This window comes from Pelophylax lessonae (assembly GCF_965119305.1).
Source record: "Pelophylax lessonae genome assembly, chromosome: 11".
Classification (NCBI taxonomy): Eukaryota; Metazoa; Chordata; class Amphibia; order Anura; family Ranidae; genus Pelophylax; species Pelophylax lessonae.
The window spans coordinates 194,489,739-194,506,040 of NC_138778.1; the positions used below are offsets into that span (position 1 = coordinate 194,489,739).

A 16,302-nucleotide genomic window follows, 5' to 3' on the forward strand; every position below is an offset into this window, starting at 1 on the left:
TGTATTCGAAAGCTCACTGTAATCTCTCTTTCCCAGGATAGTATGGAGGCTGAACTCTCACATGATGCTGTAGATACCCCAATTACATACTGTGCTTGAAACTCTGGGAACACTTTCTTGTAGCCTCTGACATGTTTGCAAGCTTATATGGGTACTGCAAAAATAATTAAATTTCTCAGGCTGTCAATACTTTTTGAGCCTGTAAGCAACTAAAGAGGGTGAAAAAGTGCCAGATCTAGAAAAAAATAGAGGAGAAGGAATTTACTGCTTTCAAAGGGTCCAGATTTTGCTTTTAATACCCTTTTCAGTAATTGCTGTGCCCGCAATGTTTAGAAGGGCTCTTTTTTAAGACACTGGCTATGTTTTGGTTTGCATAGCATGCATCTCTGCCAAATGACGCGGATATATATATATGGGACACATGGGCAATTTATTTTTGGGAGTTATGGCAGCACCCCATCTCTTATTCCACTTATTAAGGAAAGAACCAACATAGCATGTGATTGATTATGTTGCCAGTGCTGTAGCCCCTATCCAGAGTGGATAAAGATCCGATGAGTTTTTTTTTTTTCAAACAACATTCAGATTTTTTTTTTAGTTAAATCAGATTTTTTTGATTTCTATCAAATTTATTATGATAAAATGCTTTCAGGGTAAAAATCTTTCTAAAAATACATTAATATTTTAATTTATTCAGCATGAAATTGAGCTTAGTTATGTAGCATGAGGCTGTATATTCTGCAACATTAACAATTTTGGTAAACTCATTCAATGAATGCAAGCTGAGATAACATGCACTGCATTGATGCATTCACACAATTTCACTACCAGCAAGAATGAGTCCTTACATTTAAAGAGCACCTGTCATTTCAGATCCATCATGGCAGCGCCCATTAGCAGGCATTCACTCTCCTGCTGCCGCCACGACCCTCACCTTGTTGTGTCACTGCCGCATCACCAGCCGTTGCATTAAAAGTGAATGGGAATGTCGGTGAGTCAACAGTGGGTCAGAGGAGGAGCCCCTGCGGGACAGAGATGACAGTTGCTCTTTAAAAATTATGATTTAAATTGAGTTGATTTAAATCAAGCCTTTTTACTGTGATTTAAATCGACTTGACCATGCCCCCATCTGAGGTTGGTTTTAGCATCTGTGTTGTGAGGTACTCAGCAGCCAACTGACTGAGGTCCAGTAAACCAAGTGGGTGCCTCCCAGGAACAGAGTTAGGCTCCTTTCACACGGAGCGGACCGTATTGCGATCCGCTCCAGCACTTTTTTTTTTTCACAGACACGGATGATATTTGTGTCATCCGGTCCGGTCCGTATGTCCGCATATCATCCCATCCGTTTGCGGATGATATACGGACATAATGCATGTCTATGGGGATTGCGGATGTCAGCGAATGACACCGCTGACATCCGATTTTGAGTCCGTTCCGTTTTTTAAACGGAAGAAAAAATAGGGTTCTGTTCCGTTCCAAAAAACGGAACAGAACTGAAAGGACGCATCCGCTGACATCCGCAATCCCATTGACATGCATTATGTCCGTATATCACCCGCAATCGGATGGGGTGATATACGGAATGCCCGTGTGAAAGGGGCCTTACAGAAAAACCACCTGTACATCAGCGTCATGCCGCACCTCCAGCGCTGTGCGTCAGTGCCCCCACTGACGTCACCGCGCTGTCTGCGTGCCTGTACATCTACGGGATGGAGAGGTCCGCCCACAGCGTTCCTCTCCTCCACGAGATCACAGATGCCGCTGCTCTGTTTGATCTCCACATACCCGGTGCATGACGTTAGGGTTCCAATCCTTGCTGCCAGCTTCGGATCCATTGGGTAGGTCAGTGACTGAGCTGTTTCCCCACTATTCTGTTTCGGATTCACTCTCTCCTCCCACTTACTTTTCTTGGGTTAGCTTCTTCCACACTCTCACCCATGTCTCCACTTTTCCTTGTCTCCCATCTTGAATCCTTTTTTCACACACTGTCACCCATTCTTCCCCTTCACTCCATGGTGTTTTCCTTCCTCCATCTCACCCTTTTTCTACCAATTTGGGATCTTCATTTCCTGCACACCAGCCCTTCCCACCTACATACACCATGTCTGCTATTCATTATTGATAGCAATTGCTATCGCCTCACTACTATTTTTACTTTCACACATGACAGGTTGGAAGGTGCTTTATCTTGTTTGCACATTCATCACTCACCTGCCATGGACCCCCTTCTCTGGCTGCTATCATATTGGGACCCTCCAGCTCCCGGGTTAGACTTAACACGCCGCTGCCACACAGGAGTCTAATCTCGGCATTTTAGTCCCATTGATTTGTGAGTAATTCATACTCCATTGAGTTCTCATTATTTGATTGAATCTTTCTTTCAAAAAACCTTAGTATTACTGCATATCTCAACAACAGTGTTCTTTTATAGATATATCTTGAACATACTGATCTCTGAAGAAGGGAGATGTTGCTCCCGAAATGCGTCAAATCACGATGTTTTATATTCTACTGTCATGTCATCTCAGCACACTATTCATACTATGTCTGAAACTGAGTGGTTACACCAAGATGTTTTGCCAACATGTGATTTTATATTGCCTGTGTTGTATATCATTCCTTTGAGCTATATCATGTGCCATTGAGCACTTGTCACTGTTTGTATATTTACAACCTGTGCATATCATGCAATAAAACGAATATTGCTTTACTCATCAAATGTTCTCCAGCCACCAAACACGTACCTCATACAAAGTCCCGCGGGCCAATTTCTCTTGTTTGTACAGACAAACCAGAGCCTCATTGATATATTTTATATGTTGCACCTGTCCTATCACTCTTTAAACGGAACCCTCCTGTGTTTGCATTGTCGTTCTTTTTTTTTTTTTTAATGCAACACAAGACAATTTAGTTTCAATGATCCTTTTTAGCACATTATGGAATGTATATTTTGCATTCTGTGGCTTGCCATTTACTATGTCTCTGAGTTTGAAATTTTTTAGTACTGCAAGTTCATAGCTTTTGGAAAAGTCTAGGAGACACATTGTCTTTCCTAGACTCTGGGCTCTAAGAGGTACCACAGAAGCACAACTCATTCACAGCCAGGAATGTAACCACATCACATAGTACCCATTCTTCTCAATCTGATTTTGACCTAGTACAGCCCTCCCCTAGATCAAGCCCTTGGGGCACAAATTTCACAGTAGAGGTCCGCCATAAAAAAAAAACACAATAAAATGATCCATTTGTATTACCAAACTTCTTTTGGTATATTATCTTTTTATGTGTTTTGAAACTGGACATAGTGGATTTATCTATATTTTAGCACTGACCAGCTGCCTCATTACTGCAACCCACATCCCACAGAAAACATTGGACAAATAACAACAGATTAGATTTAGATTTTGAGTTCTTCCTTGGTCAACAAATTACAACAGACAAACACATTGTATACAGAACACAGCTGCTGGGAGATTGCCATTTCAGTCTATTGTTAGAAGGAAAAAATCTCATGTTGAGATGTGGTCAACTTGCCTGGGAGATCTTCAATATAATGTTTGGCATAAGTGTTTGTTCAGAGAGAGGAGTCATGGAAGTAAACCATGTGCTCATAATCAACAGCAGGCAAAAGTTTACATTTAGCAAAAGTATTTTGTGAATTAATAAATGTACACACAGTTTACATGCGCAGCACATACATGAAAAAGCAAAACAGGGAGACTTTAGGGCATCAAATGAAAAAGTATGTGTCCCCAGTAAATTCTGGGAAAAATTAAGCCTATTTAAAGAGCTTAGCAGCTCAATTTAAACTTTCCATACACAAATGAATATCCCCCCAAGATATTGTCCAAGGTTTCAATCAGATACAGACAGGAATTAACAAAGCTTTCCTCTTCACTATAATGGGACAGATTTCAGGTCTGTCCTAGCAGACAGTCTAAATGCCTCTATATGGACAGTGACGGCATACAGGTAGGGATACCCACTCCTTGCCTATATGCCTGGTTGGAAAACCCGCCTTCCTGCCCCCTCTTGCTATAGGCCAGTGGTTCTCAACTCCTGTCCTCAGGACGCAACAGGTAAGGTTTGCAAGATAACTGAAATACATCACAGGTGATATCATTTGCTGCTCAGTGATTGCAGTATTCTAGTCTGCACCTCCCCAAGGTAATACTTAAAATCTGGCCTGTTAGTGTGCCCTGAGAACAAGAGTTGAGAACCCCTGCTCAAGGCAGAGCTGGGGTTCAGAGGTGATCAGAGGGACTGGGAGCAAGCAGCTTTACAGTAGCTCTTCTCTCTATGCTGTGTCTGGAGCAGACATGGCATATAAAAACAAACAAAACAAAGCAGACTGCACCTAAATTACAAAGGGATGTGCTCCTCCTTTGATAATTAGGAGCATTGCTCTGTTTTCTTAGTTTTAGAAGAGTGGCACAGGCACACCAGTCCTTATTAATTCCCCACAAAAAAACTGTGGTTGTAAAGGTCGGTTTTTGACCTTCATGAATTGCAGCTTCCCCTCACAGCCCCCCGTTATACTCACCTGAGCCCCATCTCAATCCAGCGATGAGCATGAGACCTGAGGCTCTCTCACTTTTCATTGGCTTAGAGAGAGTAGAGGTAACCATTGGCTCCTGTTGCTGTCAGAATCCAACTGAATGGCATGTATAATCATTATGACATGTAGGAAGCACAAAAAATCATTAGTCCTAGAATAAATCTGCCTGAAGAAAAAACCTTTCGACCCATTTAAGAGGACACCATAGACACTCAAAGAAAATTTGAAGGAAATTAACTATTTATAAGAATATTTCAAACTGTAAGAAATACTGACACCCGACTACTGGACATTAAGTCAAGTAAAAATGACTTGGAAGAAAAACAAACTGACTGTTAAAGGAGTTCTAAAGTTGAATGATAAACTTTACTGTTATAGTATAGGCACTGTAGCAGCTAATAACAGGTCATATCAAAAATGCTTACTTCCAAAAATGCCTTTTCATAATGGACTTCGCTGCCTGTCTTTTTATCCTTCTTCCTCTATATTATCTTTACAATATTTGCTCCTTTTTATAATGGAGCATCAAAGGTACTTGCACTGGAATACGCCCACTGATGGCAGCTGTCAAATTTCCTGTGTGCTGCACAGCCACTAGCCACAGCTGTCAAAATCTTAGCAAGTCAGAAAGAGTTTTTGCATTGATTTACAAACTACCTTTTTTGACTTACCGTAAAATCTTTCTTTTGGAGTACATTATGGCATATAGGAGTAGTAACTAGGTACAGGAATGTTCAAAAGGCCAGCCAAATGATGTGGTGGGCAACAGAATGTACCCCAATACTCCTCCTGTGTCCTGTTGTAATGTGTGATTATGAAATAAGGGATATCCTGAAGGTGCGTTTTTGCTGCTATCAACATTGGTGAATGTTTGGAGGCACAGAATATACAGACAGAAATGTGTATTTTAAGTGATAAGTGGCTTGAAATGGGTGACATGCTGACCATAGTCAAAGAGGGCGAGACATTTGTGTCCCCATATTCCAAAAGTGTGTCCCGCAGAATTATTCTATATGTAGGTTTCACTACTTTCAGAGCATCCTATTTTAGTTAACTAGGCAAGAACAAGTGGATATTCAATCATTGATGACATAGTGAATTCCTATTTCAGACTATAGATACACTTTAGTAAGAATACACCATATTTTTTAAGACATCCTTCATTATTAAAGGATCATAAAAAACATAAAAGATTGGTATAGCCCTCATTTAAAATGTTACTAAACCCAAGACCCTGCATTCACTAAATCTGGTCTCCCACAGAACACAGAACATGGAAATGCAATACTTTTAGTAAATACAAACTGCTAAATACCTTTTCTGATCAGCAGTATATAGCAGACCCCTGACCCTCTGTCTGGACAATGCTGATTTGTCCTGTGCTGATCACTTGTACCCTCCCAAGAAAAAAAAAAAACTCTCTAGCAAAACACACCAAACTGAGCATGTGCAGAGTGACCCCAAGGCTCTTTTTTATCAGGAGATGGATTGGGGGCAGTGGAAGAAGGGGAGAATCAAAGAAGACAGGATCAAAGCTTGTTTACACAATGCAGAGGATTTACCCCTTAGGTTCCTCAGTGAGTAGAATGAGCATACTTTACTGCAAAAACAGACTAATGTTACTATTGTGGGTTTAGTAACACTTTATTGGGTGCAAAGGTGACATCTGTACTTAATGCAAAAAAAAACAGCCATTGATTAGGATGGTGAAATGTTCCTCAGATTCCTGGGATTCTAATAGCGACATTTATTAGGTCGCCGGGTTGGCAAAACTCCCTTTCTTCATCACCCTAGGAAACAGCAACTCATGTGTTGACAAATAACTATTCTGGTTGTTGGGTTTGGTAGGGGAGCCTATTTGCATATTAAGAACTTGGAGTTCCCCAAATACATGATGTTCATTCTAGTTCCAATATTTTTCTGAAATTACTTAGAAAGTAGTTTGGATCTCTGCTGCATTCAACAAAGCAAGAAATAAAATCACTCTCCATATTATTCTTACACTTTATAGTACAACTTCAGCCAAAACGCGTTAGTTATGGACAGAGTAGTAAAAGGCAATGGCAACCAGACTCAGCAGCTACTCCAGGTTCCATGGGAGCTGAAAGAAACAATTCGTTCTTGTATTTCTGATTTTCCTATACAGAGCTCTATAGGCGTCCTTGTAGCAAATCATTGTAAATACAATTCAGAAGAATTTCATTTGAAGCGATGGGACATCATGGCACTTTCTCCAAGTAAAGACTTGAGCCAGAGATGTTGCAGCTGTGTCCAGTGACTTCCTGCAGCAATAGATCCCTGCTGTAGTGACCCACTGCTGGCTGATTGCAGTCAGCAATAGATCACTATTAGAAGTGATCTGTAGCTGAACAGCTGCATGGCGGGTCAGAATTAGCTCTGACAAGATCCTGACCCACCAAGAAGGAAATAAATATGCAAAAAACCCTATTTATGTTTTATTTGTATTTATTACAAAATTTCTCTTCCGATTCATCTTCAGGTCCCAACAATGATCTAGATGAAATTTGAGTCTTATTGCTCAAGAATCAAGGCGCAGAAAAGAACAAAATTTCATTTCAGTTTCCAACAATCACAAAGCTGTACACTGTGCTACTGTGTGTCCTCACCAAACCAACCTGGACTTTTAATTTTATGCTAACAATATTAAAGCAAACAGATTTTTTCCTATGTGTGTTAGAGCTGCACGATTCTGGCCAAAATGAGAATCACGATTTTTTTGCTTGGAATAAAGATCACGATTCTCTGTGTAACATCTTTTACATTACAAAAAAAATTGGGATAACTTTACGGTTTTGTTTTATTTTTTTTATTTTTTTATTCATTAAAGTTTGCGTTTGAAAGACTGCTGCGCAAATACAGTGTGACATAAAAATTTACAACAATCACCATTTTATTCTGCAGGGTCTATGCCCGGGGTCCTCAATAGGCGGACTCCGGGCCGCCTCCGGACCCACACGGATTAAAATCTGGACCGCCAAAGCGGTCTGCTTCCTTCTGTCTCAGCGGGGGGCAGAATGGAGAGGATCGGGAGGATCGGAGTGGCTGTGTGTTACACTTACAGCGCTGCATGATTACAAAGAGCCGAGTACAAGTTCTTCTGCGGCGGAGAGGATGTCCTACAAAGTCCCGCCTCCTGGGCCGGCTCTTACCTATGATAGACAGAACACTGGTGACGTCTATCATAGGAGCCAGTGTCTAGGAGGCGGGACTTTGTAGGACATACTCTCCGTCGGGTAAGAACTTGTACTTGGCTTTTTGTAATCATGCAGCGTGTAAGTGTAAAACACAGCCACTCCGATCCTCCCGATCCTCTCCATTCTGCCCCCCGCTGATGACAGAAGGAAGCAGACCGCTTCGGCGGTCCAGATTAATGGGGGCACGCACACTGGTCAATCTGCAATATTGGGGGCACACACACTGGTCACTCTGCATTATTGGGGGCACACACACTGGTCACTACATTATTGGGGGCACACACACTGGTCACTCTGCATTATTGGGGGCACGCACACTGGTCACTCTGCATTATTGGGGGCACACACACTGGTCACTCTGCATTATTGGGGGCACGCACACTGGTCAATCTGCATTATTGGGGGCACACACACTGGTCACTCTGCATTATTGGGGACACACACACTGGTCACTCTGCATTATTGGGGGCACACACACTGGTCACTCTGCATTATTGGGGGCACGCACACTGGTCACTCTGCATTATTGGGGGCACACACACTGGTCACTGCATTATTGGGGGCACGCACACTGGTCACTCTGCATTATTGGGGGCACGCACACTGGTCACTCTGCATTATTGGGGGCACGCACACTGGTCAATCTGCATTATTGGGGGCACGCACACTGGTCAATCTGAATTATTGGGGGCACGCACACTGGTCAATCTGCATTAATGGGGGCACACACTGGTCACACTGCATTATTGGGGGCACGCACACTGGTCAATCTGCATTAATGGGGGCACGCACATGGTCACTCTGCATTATTGGGGGCACGCACACTGGTCACTCTGCATTATTGAGGGCACGCACACTGGTCACTCTGCATTATTGAGGGCACGCACACTGGTCACTCTGCATTATTGAGGGCACGCACACTGGTCACTCTGCATTATTGAGGGCACGCACACTGGTCACTCTGCATTATTGAGGGCACGCACACTGGTCACTCTGCATTATTGGGGGCACGTACACTGGTCACTCTGCATTAATGGGGGCACTTACACTGGTCAATCTGCATTAATGGGGGCACGCACATGGTCACTCTGCATTATTGGGGGCACGCACACTGGTCAATCTGCATTAAGGGGGCACGCACATGGTCGCTCTGCATTAATGGGGGAACGCACATGGTCGCTCTGCATTAATGGGGGCACGCACATGGTCGCTCTGCATTAATGGGGGCACGCACATGGTCGCTCTGTATTAATGGGGGCACGCACACTGGTCACTCTGCATTATTGGGGGCACACACACTGGTCACTCTGCATTATTGGGGGCACACACACTGGTCACTCTGCATTATTGGGGGCACGCACACTGGTCACTCTGCATTATTGGGGGTACGCACACTGGTCAATCTGCATTATTGGGGGCACGCACACTGGTCAACCTGCATTATTGGGGGCACGCACACTGGTCAATCTGCATTAATGGGCACGCACACTGGTCAATCTGCATTAATGGGGGCACGCACACTGGTCAATCTGCATTAATGGGGGCACGCACATGGTCACTCTGCATTATTGGGGGCACGCACACTGGTCACTGCATTATTGGGGGCACACACACTGGTCACTCTGCATTATTGAGGGCACGCACACTGGTCACTCTGCATTATTGAGGGCACGCACACTGGTCACTCTGCATTATTGAGGGCACGCACACTGGTCACTCTGCATTATTGAGGGCACGCACACTGGTCACTCTGCATTATTGGGGGCACGCACACTGGTCACTCTGCATTATTGGGGGCACGCACACTGGTCAATCTGCATTAATGGGGGCACGCACATGGTCACTCTGCATTATTGGGGGCACGCACACTGGTCAATCTGCATTAAGGGGGCACGCACATGGTCGCATTGCATTAATGGGGGCACGCACATGGTCGCTCTGCACTAATGGGGGCACGCACATGGTCGCTCTGCATTAATGGGGGCACGCACATGGTCGCTCTGTATTAATGGGGGCATGCACACTGGTCACTCTGCATTATTGGGGCACACACACTGGTCAATCTGCATTAATGGGGGCACGCACATGGTCGCTCTGCATTAATGGGGGCACGCACATGGTCGCTCTGCATTAATGGGGGCACGCACATGGTCGCTCTGCATTAATGGGGGCACGCACATGGTCGCTCTGCATTAATGGGGGCACGCACATGGTCGCTCTGCATTAATGGGGACACGCTCTGCATTAATAGGGGCACACACATGGTCGCTCTGCATTAATGGGGGCACGCACATGGTCACTCTGCATTAATGGGGGCACGCACACTGGTCGCTCTGCATTAATGGGGGCACGCACATGGTCACTCTGCATTAATGGGGGCACGCACAATGGTCGCTCTGCATTGGATGGGGGCAAGTTTTGGGGAATGCCTTTTTTTTTTGTTGGCGTTCTGTATTTGGAATTTGACGGTCACTTTTCCGGACCTCGGACTGAATGGAAAATTTGTAAGTGGACCTTTCAAGTTTACATTTGAGTACCCCTGGTCTATTCTAAAAAAAATATATATATATAAATGTTTGGGGGTTCCAACTACTTTTCTAGGAAAAATAAACTGATTTAACTTGCAAGCAACAAGTGTAGGAAAAAGGTTTAGTCTTTAAGAGGTTAAACTTCCTTCCTCCGGCAGAGGGAAAGAAAAGATACAATGTAATCATTTGTGTTTACAGTTCAGTGGGAGACTAATGCTGATAGCCTTTTGCGGGAGGCTTTTTTTTTTTTGACAGCTGCTCCCTCATAGCTATGTAGAGAATCGAGCAAGTGTCATGTTAAGATCGTCAGGGGGAGTGAATCGCGATCTCGATTCTGTAACGATTAATCGTGCAGCTCTAATGTGTGTTACAATGTAGTGTTGAAAAGGGGGAACTTCTAAAGTAAAAGGTAAAAGGTATACATTCATTTTAAGCTTTACCACTTTGCTACTTTACCTAGAAATCATCATTATGTGATATCATTTTAATCCGCAGACTTTGATGGATACATTTTCGAGTGAAAAGTGAGGCAGCAAGCATTGCTTTGTGCAATTATATAAATGTTACATTTTGAAAAATTAACAGGAAAACAATTTTTTTTTAATTTTTCATTATTTTTTTTAACAAAAGAACCCTTAAAAAATATATGTATACTGTAAATATCTCCTCAAATTGAAGCCCTATCCTTGCCCCTCAAAAAGATAAAGAATACATTTGGGTAGGCTACAAATGCAAAAAAGTATAATGCGTGAAACCAAGACGTCTTGAAAAAGAAAAAAAGCTCATGGAATTAAGGGAGAAAAATGCCTGTGAGACTCCAGTGGTTAACACGGTATTATAAACCCAAAACGAAAAATGATATATATTGCAGCTTACCGATCAGATGTGGTGGCTGTTTTCTTTGTTTAGGCCTTTTTCCCCTTGTGATCTGGCCAGTAATAAACCTCCTGTATTATACAGACACCACTTTGGATGGAGCACAGGTAGCAGATTTGGACAGCAGCATTATCAGTCTGGGGGGGGGGGGGGGGTTGGATGTATTAGCTGATTTAAATACAGTAACCGATTGAAGCTGATACTTTATAATCAGTTACAGCAATCATTTTTTTCCTTCTTGGGATAAAAGTTTTTGATCATAAAAGCTGATCATTTTAAGCACCCCTGCCAGTGTTAAATGGTTTGTCTCATCTCTGTAACTGCAAGGGAGCTTGATCTGTGGAATAAAAACAGACTTACCGGCTGTTTCACCAGGTGGAAATAGAAGAATGAAAGTCTAAAAAGGGAAACCAATATAGCCATCACATCCAAGAATTGGTAAGCTGCAATATTATAAAATGTTTGCTTTTGGGTTTAACAGCGCTTCAAGTAAAATCTATCAAATTTTATTTTTTTTTGTTTTAGTACTGATTACTACGAGTGGAAGTGAGAATTAGTCCATAATAGTCAGAAAAAGCCAGCATGCCACTCAACTTGTCAGCAAACATGAAAAAAAGATGTCATTTTTGAGGAGAGAAGACCTTTAAACTAGCATTGCACTGTGGATATTATATGTTGTATAGCTTACCTCTGAAAGTATTCTCATTTTCTTAGCCACTTCTATCTTGTATAGCCGAAACCATTCCCAAGGGATTGAAACAAACAAACTTATCACAAGAAGCAGGACCAAGTAATGCAGCCATCTGTCCAGGAGAGGGCGCCGAGGTATACACATGTCGTCTAAAGGTGCTGCTGATAACTTTTTGACCATAGCTTTGGAACTGACAGGAGTTCTTTTGCAAAGTTGAAGAATGAGGAAGACAAGGAAGCAAAAAAGTGAGGCAGCAAGCATTGCTTTGGAGTAAATAGTCCATTGCTTAAAAGGTGACTCTAGAGACCACAGAGGTGGGAGATGAGGTTCATCTTCTGGTAAGCCCACCACTCTGTGTTTAAAAAAATAGATGTTGCTCAGAATCCAGCTGTAGACAAACTCCATGCTGTGACAGGCGCTGACTTCAACATTAATCTGCACGGAAACAGAGAGAGACATCAATTATGTTGACAGTTCACATTACTAACAATAGCAGTTAAAAAAATACAAGCAAAAGGCAACATGCTGTTTTATTTTTTTAAATCAAAAGCAGTTTTATTGAAAGAATAAAACACATTACAAAGAAACAACACAAATAAAGTAATGCCACAGTTCCACAGAGATGTTAGAGAGTCATATAGAGCAGTGGTCCTCAACTCCGGTCCTCGGGGCCCACTAACAGGCCAGATTTTAAGTATTACCTTGGGGAGATGCAGACTAGAGTACTGCAATCACTGAGCAGCAAATTATATCACCTGGGATGAATTTCAGTTATCTTGCAAACCTGGCCTGTTGGTGGGCCCTGAGGACCAGGGTTGAGGACCACTGATATAGAGTACAGTACATAACAATGAATAAACACAGTGCTCAGAAGAGTAGTCTACCATGTCTGCATATATATCCAAACCAATTACCACCATAGGGTCCTTTCACACGGGCGCTCCGTATGTCCGCAAATCATCCTATTTTTTTGCGGATGATTTACAGACATAATGTATGTCAATGGCATTGCGGATGTCAGCGGAATACCATCCGCTGACATCCGATTTTCTTCCTTTCAGTTCTGTTCCGTTGTTTGGAATGGAACAGAACCCTATTTTTCCTCTGTTCAAAAAACGGAAAGGAAGGAAAATCGGAAGTCAGAGGTGTCATCCGCTGACATCCACAATGCCCATAGACTTACATTATGTCCATATATCATCCGCAAAGATGGGATGATATGCGGACATACGGAGCAGATGACACAAATGTCATCCGCTCCGTGAAAAAAAAAAGTCCCGCAGCAGGGCAAAACACCGGAGCGGCCGTGTGAAAGAGGCCTTAATCTTACTTTACCGGGAAACATTCTCCACCTTAAATTTCCAATAAGAAGTTAATGCTTGTGTACTCGGGTTACAGGAAACTGGCTCATACCATAAGCAGTCTGTCCATCACTAATTTGAGTGGACTCAAGCCATGTCCTCTGACTTCTGGGGTGTCCAGCCAGGGACCCCATAATGCATCAAATTTGTGAGGGTGACCCCTGTATTGGTAGATATATTTCTATAAGCTAAGGGTTTCTCCCATACATTGTAGCCATTCCTTGTATGAGGGAGGCTCGGAAGGCTTCAAATAGCAAAGTAGCACCCTACAAGCTTGAAATAGGATTTTAGCCACTGCCTCCTGAGTAGGAGTAATGTTTTATTTTAACTACATAGTTATTTTTATAATAAATATAATAATAATAAACAATATTTGACATCCATGTGGGTGCAGGTCCTCAAATGCAGATAGTGTATGTTCAGGGACCTGCACCCGTATAGCTTCAAATTGGGAGCAGTGTCTAAATCCATGTAGCCACTTTGTCCCAATTCACATGAAATGGACTGCCACATGGGGATGCATCGTATGGGCAAACACAGCCCTTGCATGAATGTAGGAAGCCTGTGTGAACGAGGCCTTACAATTGGAGTAAAGTTAGAAAGAAGAAGATCTGGGAAGATCTCAAACTTACATGGTTTTGCAGCACAGTGCAGAAATGTCTTCTTGTGAGATTTGGGATAATCAGGGTACCCAACCATCACATAGGTGCCTCTTAGGGAACTGCTGGGTGCAATGCTGGTATATTTTAGAAGTTTTCTTCACATTACGTTTTTTCTTACAGCATTATTGCAGCGCAGAGTTGTATAAAGTACTCGAAACCCATACTTGAGTAAAAGTACAAGTGCTCGATCAAAAAGTGACTTGAGTAGAAGTGGAAGTACTCGATCAAAAAGTGACTTGAGTAGAATTACTAAAGTATTCAACATTTTTTGTACTTAAGTATTGCAAGTAGTTTTTTAAAAAATTTTGCTACTCAAGTACTGAAAGTAAAAGTACCAGTAGTTTTGAAAAAAAAAATTGCCACTCAAGTACTGAAAGTAAAAGTACAAGTACCGTGTTATGTAGTTAATAAAAAAAAAAAGTCTGTTACGGAGACATGGTTTAATGAAAGAAATGACTGGGACATAACCATACCAGGGTACTCTTTATACAGAAGAGACAGAGAAGGCAAGAAAGGAGGAGGAGTGGCCCTGTATGTGAAAGATAGCATTAAATCTAACCTAATACAAGTTGGTGAAGCCAACATAAAGTCAGTTTGGGTTACGTTGCAGTTTGCTAATCATGCAGTAACTCGTGTAGGTGTGATATATAGACCACCTGGTCAAGTCAAAGAACTAGATGATCTACTAGTTGAAGAAATAGCTAAAATGACAATGAAAGGAGAAGTTATCATTATGGGAGATTTCAATCTTCCAGATATAAACTGGAAAACCAAAATAGCAAGTTCTACCAGGAGTACAGATATTCTAAACTCCCTACTGGGGTTGTCTCTGCAACAAGTGGTTGAGGAGCCAACCCGGAGGGAGGCCATTTTGGATCTGGTATTCACAAATGGGGATTCGGTATATGATGTCATTGTAGGCGAAACCTTGGGATCCAGTGATCACCAGTCAGTGTGGTTTAATATAAGAACTGTGAAAGAGTCACACCACACAAAAACAAAAGTTTTAGATTTTAGAAAAACAGACATTTCAAAAATGAAATTAGTCATAAATGAGTCCTTATCAGACTGGTACGGATTACATGGAGTCCAGGAGAAATGGGACTACTTAAAAGGTGCATTATTGAAGGCAACAGAAAATTGCATTAGACTTGTCAGTAAAAGCAAAAAAAGGAAGAGACCACTGTGGTACTCAGCAGAAGTGGCCCAAATCATTAAAAATAAAAAGCTAGCATTTTGTAATTATAAAAAAACCCAGAGCAATGAAGATAAGGAAATCTACAAGATTAGGCAGAAAGAGGCCAAGCAAGTTATAAGAACTTCTAAAGCGCAGGCAGAAGAAAAACTAGCTCAGTCTATGAAAAAGGGGGATAAGAAATTCTTCAGATATATAAATGAAAAAAGGAAATTAAAACAAGGAATAACTAAATTAAAAACAAAGGACAGAAGGTATGTAGAAGAGAATAAAGGGCTAGCCGACTGCCTTAATGAATACTTCTGTTCAGTTTTTACAGAAGAAAAAGGAGAAGGACCTCCACTTGAAAGGATGACTAATGAATCGTTTGATGCATGTGTCTTTACAGAGGAAGACGTTCTAAGATTGCTGTCTAACGTGAAGACAAATAAGTCACAGGGTCCTGATGAGATACACCCAAAATTATTAAAAGAGCTTAGTGGTGAGCTGGCAAAACCATTAACAGATTTATTTAACCAATCATTAGTAACAGGAGTCGTCCCGGAAGATTGGAAATTGGCAAATGTCGTGCCCATTCACAAGAAAGGTAGTAGGGAGGAATCGAGCAACTATAGACCAGTGAGTCTGACATCAATAGTAGGCAAATTAATGGAAACCCTATTAAAGGATAGGATTGTGAAACATCTTAAATCCCATGGATTGCAAGATGAAAAACAACATGGGTTTACTTCAGGGAGATCATGTCAAACAAATCTTATAGATTTTTTTGACTAGGTGACTAAAATAATAGACGGTGGAGGTGCAGTAGACATTGCATATCTAGATTTTAGTAAGGCTTTTGACACTGTCACACATAGAAGACTTATCAATAAACTGCAGTCATTGAGCATGGACTCCCATATTGTTGAGTGGATTAGGCAGTGGCTGAGTGACAGACAACAGAGGGTTGTAGTCAATGGAGAACATTCAGAACAAGGTCATGTTACCAGTGGGGTACCTCAGGGATCTGTACTGGGACCAATTTTGTTTAATATCTTCATAAGTGATATTGCAAAAGGCCTCGATGGTAAGGTTTGTCTTTTTGCTGATGACACAAAGATATGTAACAGGGTTGATGTTCCTGGAGGGAAACGCCAAATGGAAAAGGATTTAGGAAAACTAGAAGAATGGTCAGAACTCTGGCAACTGAAATTTAATGTGGATAAGTGCAAGATAA

General features: G+C 42.0%; 1 protein-coding gene across 2 annotated transcripts in view; it reads right to left on the reverse strand.

Annotated features, from left to right (window-relative positions):
• Positions 1 to 16,302, reverse strand: part of LOC309566244 (chloride channel CLIC-like protein 1) — a 478,998-nt gene that overhangs the window by 337,713 nt on the left and 124,983 nt on the right. For both annotated transcript variants that reach the window (XM_082271347.1, XM_082271348.1), the window contains exon 2: positions 11,866 to 12,303. In XM_082271347.1, coding sequence (XP_082127473.1) covers positions 11,866 to 12,273 — 408 coding nt within the window. In that variant the 5' untranslated portion in view covers positions 12,274 to 12,303. The remainder of the gene's footprint in view (positions 1 to 11,865; positions 12,304 to 16,302) is intronic.